This window comes from Ovis canadensis, chromosome 6, assembly GCF_042477335.2.
Source record: "Ovis canadensis isolate MfBH-ARS-UI-01 breed Bighorn chromosome 6, ARS-UI_OviCan_v2, whole genome shotgun sequence".
Classification (NCBI taxonomy): Eukaryota; Metazoa; Chordata; class Mammalia; order Artiodactyla; family Bovidae; genus Ovis; species Ovis canadensis.
This window is the reverse complement of record NC_091250.1, coordinates 42,393,281-42,409,895: the sequence shown is the minus strand read 5'-3', so window position 1 is coordinate 42,409,895 and position 16,615 is coordinate 42,393,281. Positions and strand designations below refer to the sequence as shown.

Below are 16,615 nucleotides of genomic sequence, written 5' to 3'. Positions count from 1 at the left end.
CATTTTCATGAAGCAATGAGATTTTCATGAATTATGGTGGCAATTTATACCATATGCCATTGGACTATGCTACTTTTCCTGCTTATCTACCACAATTTCAAATATTGCTGCTTCAATTTGTATGCCACAGATTGTATGAAACTCTGTAATGTTTCTTTTATCTTTTGGCCCTCTTATCCCTGGAACCAAAATCCATAATGTTGTAAAAGTGGTCAAAGAAAGTGGTAGAGATGCCAAGTTCAGAAAACATGAAGAGCATTATTTAAGTGGCATTCTCCTGCTAGCTCCTAGCTCCTTCCTGTGTTTTGTTATTCCTCTAATGTCCCTGGACTGCTGGATTTTCACAGTTTGTACCAGCAGTACTGAGGGGGTGTGTGATGCTTACATATATGCAGACATATAGTAGAGTTTGACTCACTCAATGCATGCGCTAGTGCTCACGCTTACGTACCTGAGATTTAATGATTCAACAGCTCTGCAGTATTTGAAGAGGTAGTCAAAACGAATAGATAAAGTTAAAAATATTGCTAAAGAACAAGGATCTGCAGAGGTGATCCAATATTAAAGCACTCTATCAACTGGTAAGTAACCAAAATAATTTCTAATTTGGAAAGCTTCTTGGTGCATGATCTTTATAGATACTATAACCAAGATACAAATACTCTGCCAATATAACATAAAGGTATATACTATAATATGTGTAATACTATAGGTATAATAGGCTATTTGCCTGTAAGATAATGTAAGTGTTGTGAGTCATTCATTAATTACTGAATTGTATAGTTAGAAAAAATAATTAGCATCAGAAGCATAAAAATGAATCATTTAATTGAATACATTCTTTTACATATATGTCATTTTAGAACAGACTTCATAATTGCACTGCAAAATTTGAAATTGTTTTAGACTATTTGAACTCTCAGTGTAAACTTCATTTGTCTCAGGATTTGTTTTCTATTCTTATTTTGGTAATAAGCCTCTTTCTAGTATAGATGACCCACCCCTCCCAACTGAGCCAGATAATATCCATAATTACCATCAGTTTTCAGGGCTGACAAGCCACTTGTTAGCTATCTCTTCATATTTGACTCTAAAAGCAGGAAAAATTAACTACACAGACCTCTAGGCAAGTAATCAATTGGCGTGTGAGACAGCTCAACCTTACCTTTATGTTCTTTCTGATAATCACCCAACCATCTCCTTATCTATAGGTTAAGAACTATGTTGTTGTTACGGTTTAGCCATTAAAGTCATGTCTGACTCTTCGCAACTCAGAGTCAGTTGGTCTGTAGCCCTCAAGGCTCCCCTGCCAATGGGATTCCCATGCTGGAGTGGGCTGCCATTTCCTTCTCCAGGGGATCTTCCCAATCCAGGGATCCAGCCCGCATCTTCTGCATTGGCAGGCAGATTCTTTACCACTGAGCCACCAGGGAAGCCTAAGAACTCTGAAGAGTGGTAAAGAGATTAGTACACAATCTCCATCAAGGGATGCATGCTATGAGGAAAATGTGTTTTGTAAGAAACAGATTTTTTCTTTAGATGAAAAATATATATAACTTAAAAAAACTTGGAGAAAATTCTTAACTTGAAAATGGCATATAATTTTTAAAAGGAAAAGATTTTGAAAGCTTTCCTCTGTCTTTAGATGAACCAGTTACTAGTAGTGATAGTGTTTGCATAGGCATATGAGTGTCTTTCTTCTTAGTGTCTTTCTGCTTATTCTTAGAGGTAGTACTTTTGATTTTCACTTTGGTTTATTTACCTTCAGCTCTGTTACAGGTATTCTATTATCATTGTTCATGAAGAGCAGTTGTGAAAATGTGAGGCATATTAAGTACTTTAAAATCAATTAGTTTCTTAGAAAATGAAGGCAAGCGATGATAACAAAGCCATATTGACCTCTTTACCTCTCAAGCCAAATCTTCCTTTCTTTCCTAAGATGATTGTCACTATTATTAAATAAAACTTTGAAAAGAGAAATATTTTAAGTAACCAGATTCTTTTGTTGTTAAAACTTTCCTTCCTAACAGTCATCAAAGAACACTCTGCTGCAAATAAATAATAATTTGAGTGTGTTATATATTTTTCATTCTTTATTATGAAGCAAGTGTTTTAAGGGGTTCTAAGACTTTTGTCTTCTTAGTCTTATTTAAGTTGCTTTTTTTCTTATGCTTTTCATATACTCTGTGACTTCCTGTAATGCAAGTGTTACTTTGTCTAACCTTTTAACTTAAAAACCAGTGGTAATGTTTAATTGTTTTTGCATTTTAAAACCTACTCAGTAAAGGTATAAGACCATTTAAAAAACACTGGTGATGTGCCATATTACTTGAATTATTGTCATTTCTAAATTTCTTTGAAAATTTCATTGAAAAGTTTCAAAATTCAATTCCTTTGAACTAATGTCTTAAACATTTTCAAGACTTATGAGTGGATTTAACCTTGTTTTACCATAATTAAAATAGTATGAAATAGTATTGTGTTTGCAGTAGGGAGTATAAGAGGTGTTTTCTTCTTACTAATGTCCATTTAATACGTAAACACTTTTTTGTGCTTTGTTTTCTTGTTTGTTTGTTGTTGTTTTTTAACAGATTCCCTTCAAGCTCAGCTTATCAACATGGGTGTTATTCCTACCTTAGTTAAATTACTGGGCATCCACTGCCAAAATGCAGCTCTTACAGAAATGTGTCTTGTTGCCTTTGGCAATTTAGCAGAACTTGGTAAGTCCTAGACATGAACCAAAATATAATTATTCATAGCTGATTAATATAATACATTTTTCTTTAGATGTTCACCTGGAAATCTATTTAGATTCTTTCAGTTTATTTTTTTGAAGCATCATAGATACATTGTTTCAGTGCTAAAGTGTAGATCCAGTTACATCTTAGGATTATATTGTTTATAATTGGAGCAAAGAAATTTTTGTGTTTTTGCTCACTAAAGATATAGCTTAAAGATAAAACAGAAAATAAATGAATGCAGTCTAATTTAGGATTGGGGGCAGAAAAGGAATGTGCAGCCCTTTTTAAGTCTTTTGATTCCTAGTGTATGTGCACACAATATTATTCTATATTCACAATTATAGGTTGAATCCAGTTTTAAAGTTTACATGCTTATAAACATTATAAACAGAATGAGATTTTCCCCCTTTTTGTTTGGCTTCACAATCTTTTATAAATAAACTTGTCTGATTAAAATATTAGTATTTTGGGAGGTGGGTAGAAATGTTAGAATGAAAATCTGTACTTTTGCTCCCTTTTGGAAACCAACTAAAACTAAAGAGTTTTTTGTTTTGTTTTGTTTTGTTTTAATGCAAAACCATCAAGGAAAGGGGAGGGAAAACAAACAAAAGGGTTAATACAAAAACTTTTTAGAACCCGGAAAGAAAAGAAGCAGTAACTCACTTAGCAAAACTTTGAAATTTGAATACTGAATTGGAAAGCCAAGAACTAACCAATTTGTTCTTTGGTATCTTCAAAAGGCTCAGGATTTAGTGGCATCAAGAGTTTCTTCTGTCCCTTCCCACTCTGGTAACTGGCCTTCCCATCTCAGCAGAAGACTGTGTTTACTCTGTAGAGAGAGACTCAAAGTAGAGGGTATGAACTTAAAGATACTTACGTTGGAGTTCTTCTACACAGAGCCTTCAGATCTACAGGGACTCTTACAAGGCCACTCATAGATCCTAATCAATTTTTAAATCCCAGTTCTTAATGAGTAGCAGACAACTAGAAAAGTGAGGACCGCCTCTAACATGGGAAATCATGAAATAAAAAAAGTAAGTTGGAGGAAGTAGAAACTATGCAGGGTGGGGGGAAACTCTAATATGCTCAAGTAGGAGAATACTGTAAGCAGGAAACTATGACAGGACGCTATCTTCAAAGAAAAAGGAACAGAGCAAGAAAGCTAAAACAGCTGAAATGAAAGACAATAAACTGTATAGAGAAATATTTACAGAAGTAAAGCAAAAAGCAAGGTTATGGAAAATAGAGAATCAGTCCAAGAGTTTTAGAAAGAGATAAATAGGAAAAAAATTGCTGAATAAACCCAAGTGTCACAGAACTAAAATAAATATTTCTCCAGATTAGAAGAATCTTATCAAATGACAGCCTCCTGGATGAAATTAGGTCCCCAGACCACAGCACATCAATGTGAAATTTTAGAATAATGGGGACAAAGGGAACATTTTATACAATTCCAGAGAGAGAGGAAGGAAGAAAGTTACATAGAAAAGATTGTGAATCAGTAGACATCAAATGTATCAAAACAACACTGGTAACCAAGAAAATGGAATGTTGTTGCCTTCAAAAATTTGAGGAAAAATTATTTCTAGTATAGAATTCTATATGCAAATCATCAAGTCAAGTGTGACGTAACAATAGGGACAGTGTTAAACATGAATGTCTCAGAAAAGTGGTATCCTTTATATCTTTCCTGGAAGCCTCTGGAAGATGTGTTCCAATGAAGCAAGGCATATAAATAATAAGACTACATAGGAATCAGGAGACGAGATTCAACAGGAAAATAGAAGTTTCTAGTAGTATGGTGACATGCCAGCCCCAAATTTCCTGTTTTCAAAGAGCAACCAGTCCAGATTGGAGAAACTCTTACACGAGATGCAGTTAATTGAGCACCTAAAGAGAACGTGCTTATTAAGAAAAAAATCAGACAACTGATGGAGAGTTTGGAGTTGAATTAATAAGTATATTGAAAGCTAAGTAAATGAGAAAAAGAGTAATTCCAAGGAAATAGAAGTAACCCCAGGCCAAATGAAACAGTGTATTATTGAAACACTAATTATTTCAAACCAAAACTACAGTATAATTACATTGTAAAGATGTAGGTTATTGTGGAGACAGGAAAAGGAGAAAGCTAGTGCTTCATCTTTCATAGTGAAAGGTCAATCAAAAATACCTAAAACTAAAAAAGCAAAAATTGTCAATATAAAGTGTCATTTAAAGATTTGGACGTAAATACCAGTGAATTAGCTAAAAGAGCTTTATGTGCTTGTTTTTGAAGAGGAAATGGCAAAGGGAGACTGGATTCTGCCAGTAAAATAAGTATTAAAACTAACTCTTTAAATTAATATATAATTTTGTTAAAAAATAAACGCTTAAGGGGGGACTTCCCTGGCTGTCCAATAGTTAAGACTTCACCTTCTGATGCAGAGGGTGTGGGCTCAGTTCCTGGCTGGGAAGCTGAGACTCCACATGCCTCACAGGCAAAAAAACAAAACATAAAAAACAGGAGCAGTACTGTAACAAATTCAATAAAGACTTTTTAAAAAATGGTCCACATTAAAAAAAGAAAAAAAAAAACTTTAAAAATAAATCCTTAAGAAAAAATCCTTCTTGCTCAAAGTCTGTTAAGGATCTGTGGCATTTAAATCAAATATAATGTCCAAATCACAGATCATGCTATCTTTTCTCTGTATCCACCTACAGGATATGATCAGGTTTTCTTCGTGAATTCCTATATTAATTATTGTGCATTGTTCCCTTGTGCTGGCAAATGGACTGAATTACTTAACAGCGGTGATTTGGTTTCAGTTTAATAAGTGGAAGAATAAACTATGGCTTGGAAAAAAGTGCTACAACTTTTTAAAAAAGAGTTAAGAGTACATAACTAGATAAATGATGTCTGTTTCATCTATGATTTTATGTTTCGTTTATTTGAAGAATTGTGTGAAACAGAAGAGCAATCACGAATGTTGAGGAGTTAAATCATTCCTGTTTGAATCAAACTAACTTTTTAGGGTAAGATGTGATGTTTGTAAAATTTGATTTCTGAGGGTTTAGGTAGCTTATTAGAAAAGACACTCCACCCTTGCTCTTTTTTTGTAGCTCTAAGGAATCTTACTTAGAAGTCTTGGAGTGGATTCTCATCATTTTGGCATAGATCTGGTACATGTGCCAAAAGCAGGGTAACAGTAGAGTAAATCAAAACTGTTTTAAGCAATATAAATATTTATTTATCCATTTTCTTTTAAAGTTGAATTTGTAATATTTTTTATTTGATATTGGCGGAGATTTACCAGAAACTAGAGAATAGAATGTATCTCTTGCATTTGTTTACTTGTTTTTTCCAACATTCAAAATCAACAAATTTCTTTTGAACACTTGCTCTGTACTAGGCACCATACTGTATACTGTGTTTGTGGTAGGCATGCTCTCAAGCAGCTTATATTTTAGTAGGTGATGTGGAAACTTATTTCTAAGATGAACTTATAAATAAGCATGTAATTGTAAGTTACAATAATTGCTAGTATGAGGACATAATTGAATGAGGTAAGGAAGGAATTTAAATTACAGATGTGCATTCTAGGTGGGAGAAACATTTCAGACAGTTAAAATTTCTAAATATTTATCTTCTTCAAACAGTGTACTTTACCTTTCTCAGAAAGCTGCTGGTGGATGCCTCCACTGAAACTAAAAAAACTGAATGTAAATGAACATAGATAATAGAGTATCTAATACAGTAAGGAGAAGAAAATATCCATCAAGATCGTGGAAAAGAAATTCCAGGATGTCAGTGTGTTCAGCAAACATGAAAAGCAGGCAGTCTCAACTAGATTGGTCAATTCTCTGAGAGAAACTTTTAGATAAATTGATAGGATATCTGACTCAGCAAAATAACTGAGAATCAGAAAGGAAACAGAATGGATTCTGGTTGTATTTTGGTGGTAGATTGATAGATTTTGGTTACAAGTGAGCAGTGAGCCCCAGGTTTCTGACTGTGTGGAAGGTGGGTAGGTGGCATGTTTATTCTAAATTAAGGAAGTCTGGAGAAAGAACAGAGATATCAGAATATCAGAAGTCTACCTTAGGCATGGTGTTTGGATGCTAGAAAGATATTCAAATGGTGATGTCAAATGGCCATTTAAATAGCCTGGAGTTAAGAAGAGGGCTAGAGGTATGATTGTATAAGCATCAACATATAGGTGGTATTTTTATGCTATGGAAAAAAATTAGATTGCCTAGGGTGAGAGTAAGGATCAAGGTAAGAAAGCCGAAGATGAAGTCTTAAGGAACTAGAATTTATACAGGTCTGGTGGGAAGGAGGAGCACGCAAAGGAGACTGCAGATTGTAGAGGTGGGCCAAAACTGGTTTGAGGTGGGTTTAGGTGTGCATGTGAGTTGAAGTAGAGACAGTGTATGTAGACAGTGCTGTCAAGAAACTTGTTTGAAATTCAACAGACTGGATGGTAGCTTCATGAAAGTGGAGTAAAGGGAAGGTATTTGGTTTTAATATTGCTTTTCTTGTGAGAAATATTAAAGATATTTAAATGCTGAGGATGAGGGTCTAGAGTGAAAGGTCAGAGGTGGTGAAGAGACAAGAAAGCAGGCATGTCAGGGACAGTGTGAAGGTATGCCGCTCGAATGGTATAAAGACAAGTCACCTTTAGTTCAGCCATGTGAAATGCAATCTGTTATGAGTAATTTTTCTTCTTGGGCTAAAAGCCTTGAAACTATGAATTTATAATAGTAATTTTACCATTGCTATGGTTACCTATATGTTATTCTAGCAAACATTTTTTTTATAGCCTTGAATATAATTGGGTCAGAACATCTTAAAGCTTTAGACATTTTTCCTCTACAGAGGCATTAAAAAAAAAAAAAAAGGACTGATTCTGTATTTGAAGAGTGTTTGCATTTATCACTAATGATACAAAATGACCAAGTATTGAAAGTGAGAGAAAAAATTTTCTGTGCTTAATTTTGTTTTTTTACTTTAAATTGTCCTCTTATTTTTTACAGAGTCAAGTAAAGAACAGTTTGCCAGTACAAACATTGCTGAAGAGCTGGTGAAACTCTTCAAGAAACAAATAGAACATGATAAGAGGGAAATGGTTTTTGAAGTTCTTGCTCCATTGGCAGAAAATGGTGAGAAAATAAATGCACCTCTTGATTTTTGATCATATAGGCTTTTTCCATTTTTTCTAATATTTTTTAACTGCCAGCTAAATATTTAACTCAAATTCCTTTCTTTTATTAATGATGTGATGTTTTATTTCGGATATCTCTAACTTCAGCTGCATTATCTAGTTCATAACTATACATATATTGGCCAAAACTACTTTCCAAATTGTTTTGATTTTAAAATCTTGGGAAAGGTGGTTCTGTAGCTTACACATTCTTATGCCAGTCTGGAAAAGGTAGCCAAGAGGCTCTACTCCACTTACATACTCTTGCAGGGCAAAGGCCATAAAAGTTGGAGCACCAGGCCTACCAACTGTGTAGACACTGAGGATGAGGCTCTAGAGTGAGAAGTTGGAGGCAGGAAAGAGGCAAGAGGGAATGAGAAGGGCCTTTAAAAGAAGGCATGTCAGGGACAGTGTGAAGTATTCCACTTTAATGGTATAAAGTAGTCTTTATACCATTTAGGCAAAAAATCTTAAGGGATACACTCTAGGAATAAGAGAGAACCAAAGGAAACAAACCATCCCATAATAAGTTTTCAAATACAGTGTCTAGCACATAACCAGAGAGGACATGAGGAGACAAGACATTGTAAGCAAGAATCAGCACAAAGAACAGGCAACAAATATCCCGATACGGGAATTATTAGACATTGACTCAAAACAGGTATGCTTATTATGTTCAAAGAGTTAAAAACAAACTTGAAAATTTTAGATAGAAACTAGAAACTATAAAAAGTAAAATAGCTGATTTGAAAAGGAAATAATTGGAAATTCCTGAATTGAGAAACACAACAAAAATTAACCTAAATAGATGAGTTTGATAGCAGATTAAATATAGTTAAATTAGAGAACCAGTGAACTGGAAGATAGAATGGAAGGAAATCCAGAATGAAATCCTGAGAAAGAAAAGGACCAATATATATATAAGAGAATAAGAGGGAAAGGGACTCATATACATTTTTTGGAGTCCCAGAAAGAAGGGAGATGTAGAAGTTTGAAGAAATTTTGGCAGAGCACTTGTGAAAAGTTATGAAAGATATCAAGGATTCAAGAACCCCAATAATTTTAAAACATTCAAAGAAATATACATTTAGATATGTCATATTGAAGTTGAAAAAAATATATATATATAAGGACAGAACTTTAAAATTAGCCAGGAGAAAAATAGATTACCTTAAAAGAGGCAAAAGTTTGGCTAACTTCTTGACAGTCGTAAAGAAAGGAGATGACAGATATGTTCTGTGTGCTGAAAGAAATACAACCTAAAATTCTAATCCTAGCGTAACTATCAGAACCGAAAGCAAATGAAGATGTTTTCAGATTAGAAACCGTGAAAGTTAACCACCAACATATTCTTACTAAAAAGAAATTATAAAGGATTTTTGTAGATAAAAGGAAAATGATTCCCCACCCCCCTCCCCCCAAAAAGGAAACTGAATCCAGAAAGAAGATTATAGGTGCAGGGGAGGAGAAAGAAGCAAAAAAAAAAAAAAGCAGTAAATATGTATGTAAATCTCATGAATGTTGAATATACAAAATAATAAAAATAATTCGTTGTGAAATCTAAAGGGTGTGTGTATATATATATGTATATATATTTTATATACCACAAAATGGAGGAGGCAGGAGGAGATGGGGACAACAGAGGATGAGATGTTTGGATGGCATCACTGACTTGATGGACATGAGTTTGAGCAAGCTCTGGGAGTTGGTGATGGACAGGGAAGCCTGGTGTGCTGTAGTCCATGGGGTCGAAAAGAGTCTGACACGACTGAGCAACTGAACCGAACCACAAAATGAGTGTTTAAATCTGGAGGGACATAAAAGTGAAGAGTTCTAAGACATTTGTATTATCTGGAAGAAAGTACCATTAGATTCTGATTAATGAGTCCAAATTTTAAGGTGAAATAGAATAATTTTTAAAACCAAATGCAACTAATGGAAAGATTTGTGGAAAAGAATTTTTTTTTAATACAGCATCAACTAACAAAAGAACAGAGCAAAGGGAACATGGAACAGGAGGTAAAAACAGGGATGAAAAAATACACTGGATTTAGTATTTTGGTAATTACATTAAATGTATGTGGCCGAAATGCTTTAGTTAAAATTAAGGCCAACTGTTAACTCAAATTTTAAAAACCAACTAAACAATCAATACTTCTTAAGTATGAGGAGATTTAAAAGATTGAAAAAATATTCCATTCAAACCTGAAAAAAGCCAAGATAGTCATATCATCAGTACTATCAGGTAAAATAGACATTACTATTAAGAAACTTGCTAGAGATAAAGAAGGTGACGTTATCATGATGAAAGATCCAGTTCACTTGGAAGCTATAAAAATATATATTATCCCAAAAGATCAGAAGCAAAAGTATTCAGAACTATGAGGACAACTAAATAGGACAAATAGACTTTAAAAAAAATTGTAGTATAGAAAATGTGGACACCATGATTATGAAAATTGATTTAATGGACATACGTGGAGCCCTGCACCTCGCTTCAGAGCCCTTGCAAGTACATATAAACCATTTAAAATGTGTATACTTCTCATGGAAAAAATTTTAACAAAGGATTGCCATTTTAGAGTATGTTAGAGTTTTTTTTTAATAATAAGGAAAATGAGAACACTATCTCAAATCTTTTATGATGCATGTAAAGCCATACTTAAAGTGATTTTTTTTTTCACTTTAAAAGTATATAATGGAAAATGAAAAAAGCTAAAATCAGTAAGCTCAGTTTTAATCTCAGGAATTAGTGAAGAAAAACATAAACGAAACCCAAAGAAACTAGAAGGAAGGAAATACAAAGAACTGAAGTTAATGAGATAGAAAATATGTAACACAATATAAGCATATGCTTGTCAATGTTGAGTCTGAAAAGATGTCATAGAACTGGTAAATCCCTAGTAAAATTAATCTGGAAAAAAAAAGAGAGGGAAGGTACAAATAACCAGAATCAAGAAAATAGATCTCACTACAGATATCACAGATACTAGAAGAATGTTACAAAAATTTGATGCCCATACATTTTCAAGTATGGATGACACAAGAATAGAAAAGCCGAGTAATCTTACCTTAAATTCTTTCAAGGAATAGGAAACGCAAATATACTCACTAGTGTATTTTGTGAAGCTAATAAAATACCATCAAAGACCATAGAAGAATACAAATTAAAGGCCAGTCTCAGCATGAACATAGATCCAAAATTCCCATAAACTTTTAGCAAACAATTTCCAATAATATATTTAAAAATTAATCATCATACTAAATTGGATTTATTCTGGAAATGTAGTTTATTATTCCAAAGGCAATCAATATAATTCATGACATTAAAACTTAATAAAGGGGAAAATCATATGATCTTCAGTCGCTCAGCTGTGTCCGACTCTGTGACCCCATGAACTGCAGCACACCAGGTCTCCCTGTCCATCACCAACTCCCAGAGTTTACTCAAACTCACGTCCACCGAGTCGGTGATGCCATCCAACCATCTCATCCTCTGTTGTCCCCTTCTCCTCTCGTCTTCAATCTTTCCCAGCATCAGGGTCTTTTCAAATAAGTCAGCTCTTCACATCAGGTGGCCAAAGTATTAGAGTTTCAGCTTCAACATCATTCCTTCCAATGAACACCGAGGACTGATCTTATTTAGGATGGACTGGTTGGATCTCCTTGCAGTCCAAGGGACTCTCAAGAGTCTTCTCCAGCACCACAGTTCAAAAGCATCAATTCTTCAGTGCTCAGCTTTCTTCACAGTCCAACTCTCACCTCCATACATGACCACTGGAAAAACCATAGCCTTGACTAGACGGACCTTAGTCAGCAAAGTAATGTCTCTGCTTTTGAATATGCTATCTAGGTTGGTCATAACTTTTCTTCCAAGGAGTAAGCGTCTTTATCATCCAGAAAAACATTTCGTAAGATTAAGCATCCATATATGGTTTTTAAAAACTTAAGAAACCATTACTAGAAGAGAGTGAAGAGAATATATAACCTGAATTCTATAGAAAACTTCACACTCAGTGGTAAAACAAAAAGCATTTCCTTCTAAAGTTGGGAATGAGAAGGATTATCCCCATTTTTATTTCTTATTGTATTGTAGGAACTATCCAGTGCTGTAGAGTAAAAAAGAAAGAAAAGATATTGGTAGGAAATAAGCTATCATTTTTCATAGATGATATGATTACATCCAGAATACAAAAGAATAGGTTAATCTTGAAAATTAGAATTTGGGTTGTTAGCCAAAACAAAGAAAAACATCTGAAAACCCAAAGCATTGTATTTTTACATACTAGCAAAAACAAAATACATTTTAAAAATACATTGTTTAGTATAAAAAAAAAATTTAAGGGAATTCCTTGGTATTCCAATGGTTAGGACTCTGTGCTTTCACTGCTGGGGCCCCTGAATGTGATCCCTGGTCTGGGAGCTAAGATCCTGCAAGCTGAGTGGCTTTAAAAGAAAAAGAGAGAGAAGTACTTCAGAATAGGTTAATAAAAGATGTCTTAAGATCTCTGGCAGAAGAGTGTAGAAAATCATTAAGAGAAACTAAGGTCTAAATAAACAGAAAGCTATTCTGTAATGATGTTATATGGCCCCATACAACTGCAGTTCTCATCAAAATCCCAAAGACCAGGAATAGTCAAGATAATGTGAACAAGAACAAGGGAGCAGAATGGGTTTTACTTCATAACAACAATAAAGTTTTATTCTGATAAAGCTCTATTATATTTAAAAGACAATGTAGTATTGGTTCAGAGATGGACAGGAAGACTGGTGGAACAGGATAACCCAGAAACAAATGGATGCATTAGTAGATGTCTGTTTTACTAAGAAAAAAAGGTTCCACTATGGAGCTATATGGAAAGGACAGTTTGTTAAATAAATGGTGCTAGAAATGTAGAAAATACAATTGGAGACACACATACAATCCCAGTTTTTACTATTTTAAAAATTTCATTTCAGATACATTATTGAACATAAAAGTTGAAATAAGAAAGTTAACCTTAAAACATGAGATAGGAGAATATCATCACAGGCTTGCATACAGAAAATTTTCTTATATCACAAAAAGCTTAACTAAAAGGAAAAAATGATAAATTTGGTTATTTTAAAAATAAAAATTTGAGAAAAGCATGACAGTAGATGAAATGATATTTACAACACATGTAACAAGCAGAGGGCTGATGTGTACAACACATAGAAAAACACCCCCAAGTCACTAAGAAAAATGTGGAAAATTCAGTAGTGAAAATGTGCAAATAATTTGAGAAGGCCCTTGACAAAAGATAAAATCCAAGTAGCTAATAAACACATGAAAATATGCTCAACTCATTAAAAATTAGGGAATGCAAAATAAAACCACAATAAATTACCACTGTGTACTCACTGGAAAAAATGATAATACCAAGTATTGATGAAGGTGTGAAACAGTGGAAACTCATTAAATGCTGATGGGACTATAAATTGGTACGACTTGGAGAACAGTATCTACTGAGTTAGAGATGGGTGTTCCCAGTGATCCAGAAATTCTGCTGTTTGGTGTATACCCAGAAACATGTTCATGTATACCAGGAGCCATTCCAGGAATGTCCATAACAGCATTGTTTATAATAATGAAATATTTAAACGACTTGTATCCATTAACAGTAGAATAACATGGACTATCCATATTATGGAAAAATACACAGTTATGGAAAGGAATGAAGATAGCCATAACCAGTAGTGTAGATGAGTCCTATAAACATTAAAAAGAAAAGGCCAGCACTGAAAAATATATGATTCCATTTATATGAAGTTTCAAAAAAAGCTAAAATTAAGCTGTAGTTTTTTAGGAATGATTATTTGGTGATATTGTAAAAGTATGGATATGTATGGATATCAAGGTAGTGATTTGAAAGGGATGGATATGTGACAGGAAAAATCACAGAGGGGTTTCTCTGGTTGTTGGTGATGGATTTCTTGATTTAGGTAATAGTTCTGTGGTTATTTAATGTATTTAATAATAATAGTTGATTAAGCGGAACATAAGGACTTCCCTGATAGCTCAGTTGGTAAGAATCCACCTGCAATGAAGACGACGACCCTGGTTCAATTCCTGGGTCAGAAAGATCCGCTGCAGAAGGGATAGGCTACCCACTGGAGTATTCCTGGGCTTCTCTTGTGGCTCAGCTGGTAAAGAGTCCACCTGCAATGTGGGAGACCTGGGTTTGATCCCTGGGTTGGGAAGATCCCCTGGAGAAGGGAAAGGCTACCCACTGCAGTATTTTGGCCTAGAGAATTCCATGGACTGTGTAGTCCACGGGGTTGCAGAGTCAGATACAACTGAGCAACTTTCACACTTAAGCATAACGTATATTTATATGCTTTGTTGAATTTGTGGAATTTTTCCAGCACTTAGAAAAGATTTTTAAATATACATTCATACAGATATACACATACATATATATTAAAAAAACATGATACATAAATGGTAGTGATATAAGTAGATGTCCTTGGGCAGAATGGTACTGATAAAAGTGTGCTAGGCTGTCTGCTTTGGCGGAATGCCTTGCTAATCCTTTTTAGTAAGGCATTTTAAGCATCCCATAGATATATGTGATTACAGTTAAACTGTGAGAAGAAAGATCTCATAGTTTAACCTTAGCACATGTTATATTTTCTGCGTGCCTTAGATCTTACGGGAGAAATTTATTTTTCATCTCATTTCATGGTTTGGCCAAATAGGAAATTTTCATTGTGACTTTCAGGTAGTTTTATGCCAGAGAACAACCTGTAACCTTCCTTGCAGTATTTCATAATAACTTTTTATTTATTTGTTTTGTTCTCCACTATCTTCACTTGTGTTTTGTAACTGTGAAGTGGACTGAATGATAACTTTGAAAATTTGTGTCTGGACTATCCTTAGCATATCATCCTTGGTTTTCCTTGTATGCAAAGGAGAGTGATTCCAACATTTAAACTGAGATTTCTATAATTCAAAGTTTTTTGTATTTTTTAAGGCTTTTTCGTCATGGCTTTCAATTCTAGTCACTGCATATTTCTAGTTCTATCATTCTGTAACCAAGGAAACGCCCTACTTTCAGCATGGCGCAGTGCAAGTATACCTTTTAAAAAAATATTCTAGGTTGAATATTCTGTGTATTCTGAAATAATATGCCAAAGAAGATCAGTGGTCCTAGTGATAGGGAAAAAAGACCAAATTTTTACACATTAAAATGGTTTGAATGAAAAGTCTTAAGTTTGGGGGGAAAAAAAAAAAGGTCTGTTTCTCCCAAATAAGAAGCTTACACTGCCCTTGCTGTAGATATATGCATATACAGCCTAGGGAAACTGAAGACTAAAATAAAATCCAGTTAAACAATAAAATTTAAGTTTGAAAATATCTGTGTAGCTAATGTATTTCTAAGGTCAGTTGATCAACATTTATCTTAAGCAGTATCAAATATACCCAAAATATTTAAGTAGACCAATTTAGGTTAAAACACAGGGATGAATGAAGTTTATACAATATCTGCTGAATTGGGTGAGAGAGATATGAATGTAAATATAAAATCTTCAGTGAAATATGTTCTATAATGAAAGAATATTTAAGATATTAGTATAAACAATATTGATTCAATAGACAAATATAGTTTGCTATGAAGATAGTGTTTTAAAATACAATTGGGATGTAAAATCTGTTTAAAATTCCTTAGTTATCCATCAAAAAAATTCAAAGTTATTTTTTCTTTCCACTTTTATTATGAAAATTTAAGAACCTATTCAAATGTAGAGCAAATATAATATAATGAACCACGTTCCCATCACTTGCGGAAGCTTCAGATTAATGAGGACCTGAAGCTCTTTTTTAAAACATGACTTTTCAAGTTCAGAAAGTTACAAACTAACTGCCTTAGAAAAATAACAGTGTACCAATATGAATCCAAATATACATACCTTGTGATATATTTTGAAATTTACTAATACCTCTTTTCAGTATCTTGGTATTCAAATTCCATTAGTGGATATATTTTAACTATATCATCTGTGTGTTTTATTTTAAACAGTATGGGATATTTTATAGTGTTGCCTTTTAAATGTGAGTATAATCTCTAGAATAACAGTAGATATTACTTGCCTTCAGAGCTGAGAATCAATTTGTTTAGGTGCTGCCAGACATTCTGAAAAGTGACATAATATCAAATGGAAAAATGAAATAAAGCTCTTGTGTATTTAAGCTTCACTGTCTGATACTTCCTTTTGAAACTCAAATCTTCAAAGGAGTATTATCTAAATCATGTACTTTCTTGGTGTCTTATAATTCTTAATAATAAATTGCTTATACCAGAACTCTTATTTCATCTTAAATTTTGGCTATTTTGTACACATTATTCTTTAGATGCTATTAAACTACAGCTTGTTGAATCAGGCCTGGTAGAATGTCTACTGGAGATTGTTCAGCAGAAAGTGGATAGTGACAAAGAGGAGGATATTGCTGAGCTCAAAACCGCCTCGGATCTAATGGTTTTATTACTTCTTGGAGGTGAGTTATAATTTATGTCAATAAAAAACATGATTGTCAGATCTTTTTAAATTTATTGTCTCTTTTATAAATACTTCATTAGGCATTTTCTCTCATTTTCCTGTCACATTTAATCTTGTTGATGTGATGATTTTGAAACACATCATAAAGAGAACTAGAGATAATGAACCTGGACA

At 33.7% G+C, this 16,615-nt stretch overlaps 1 protein-coding gene across 8 annotated transcripts in view; it reads left to right on the top strand.

The window, feature by feature from the left end:
* RAP1GDS1 (Rap1 GTPase-GDP dissociation stimulator 1) overlaps positions 1-16,615 on the top strand; it is a 154,783-nt gene that overhangs the window by 115,947 nt on the left and 22,221 nt on the right. For all 8 annotated transcript variants that reach the window (XM_069592978.1, XM_069592980.1, XM_069592983.1 and 5 more), the window contains 3 exons: positions 2,592-2,720; positions 7,755-7,880; positions 16,296-16,439. In XM_069592978.1, the coding sequence (XP_069449079.1) occupies positions 2,592-2,720; positions 7,755-7,880; positions 16,296-16,439 (399 nt within the window). The remainder of the gene's footprint in view (positions 1-2,591; positions 2,721-7,754; positions 7,881-16,295; positions 16,440-16,615) is intronic.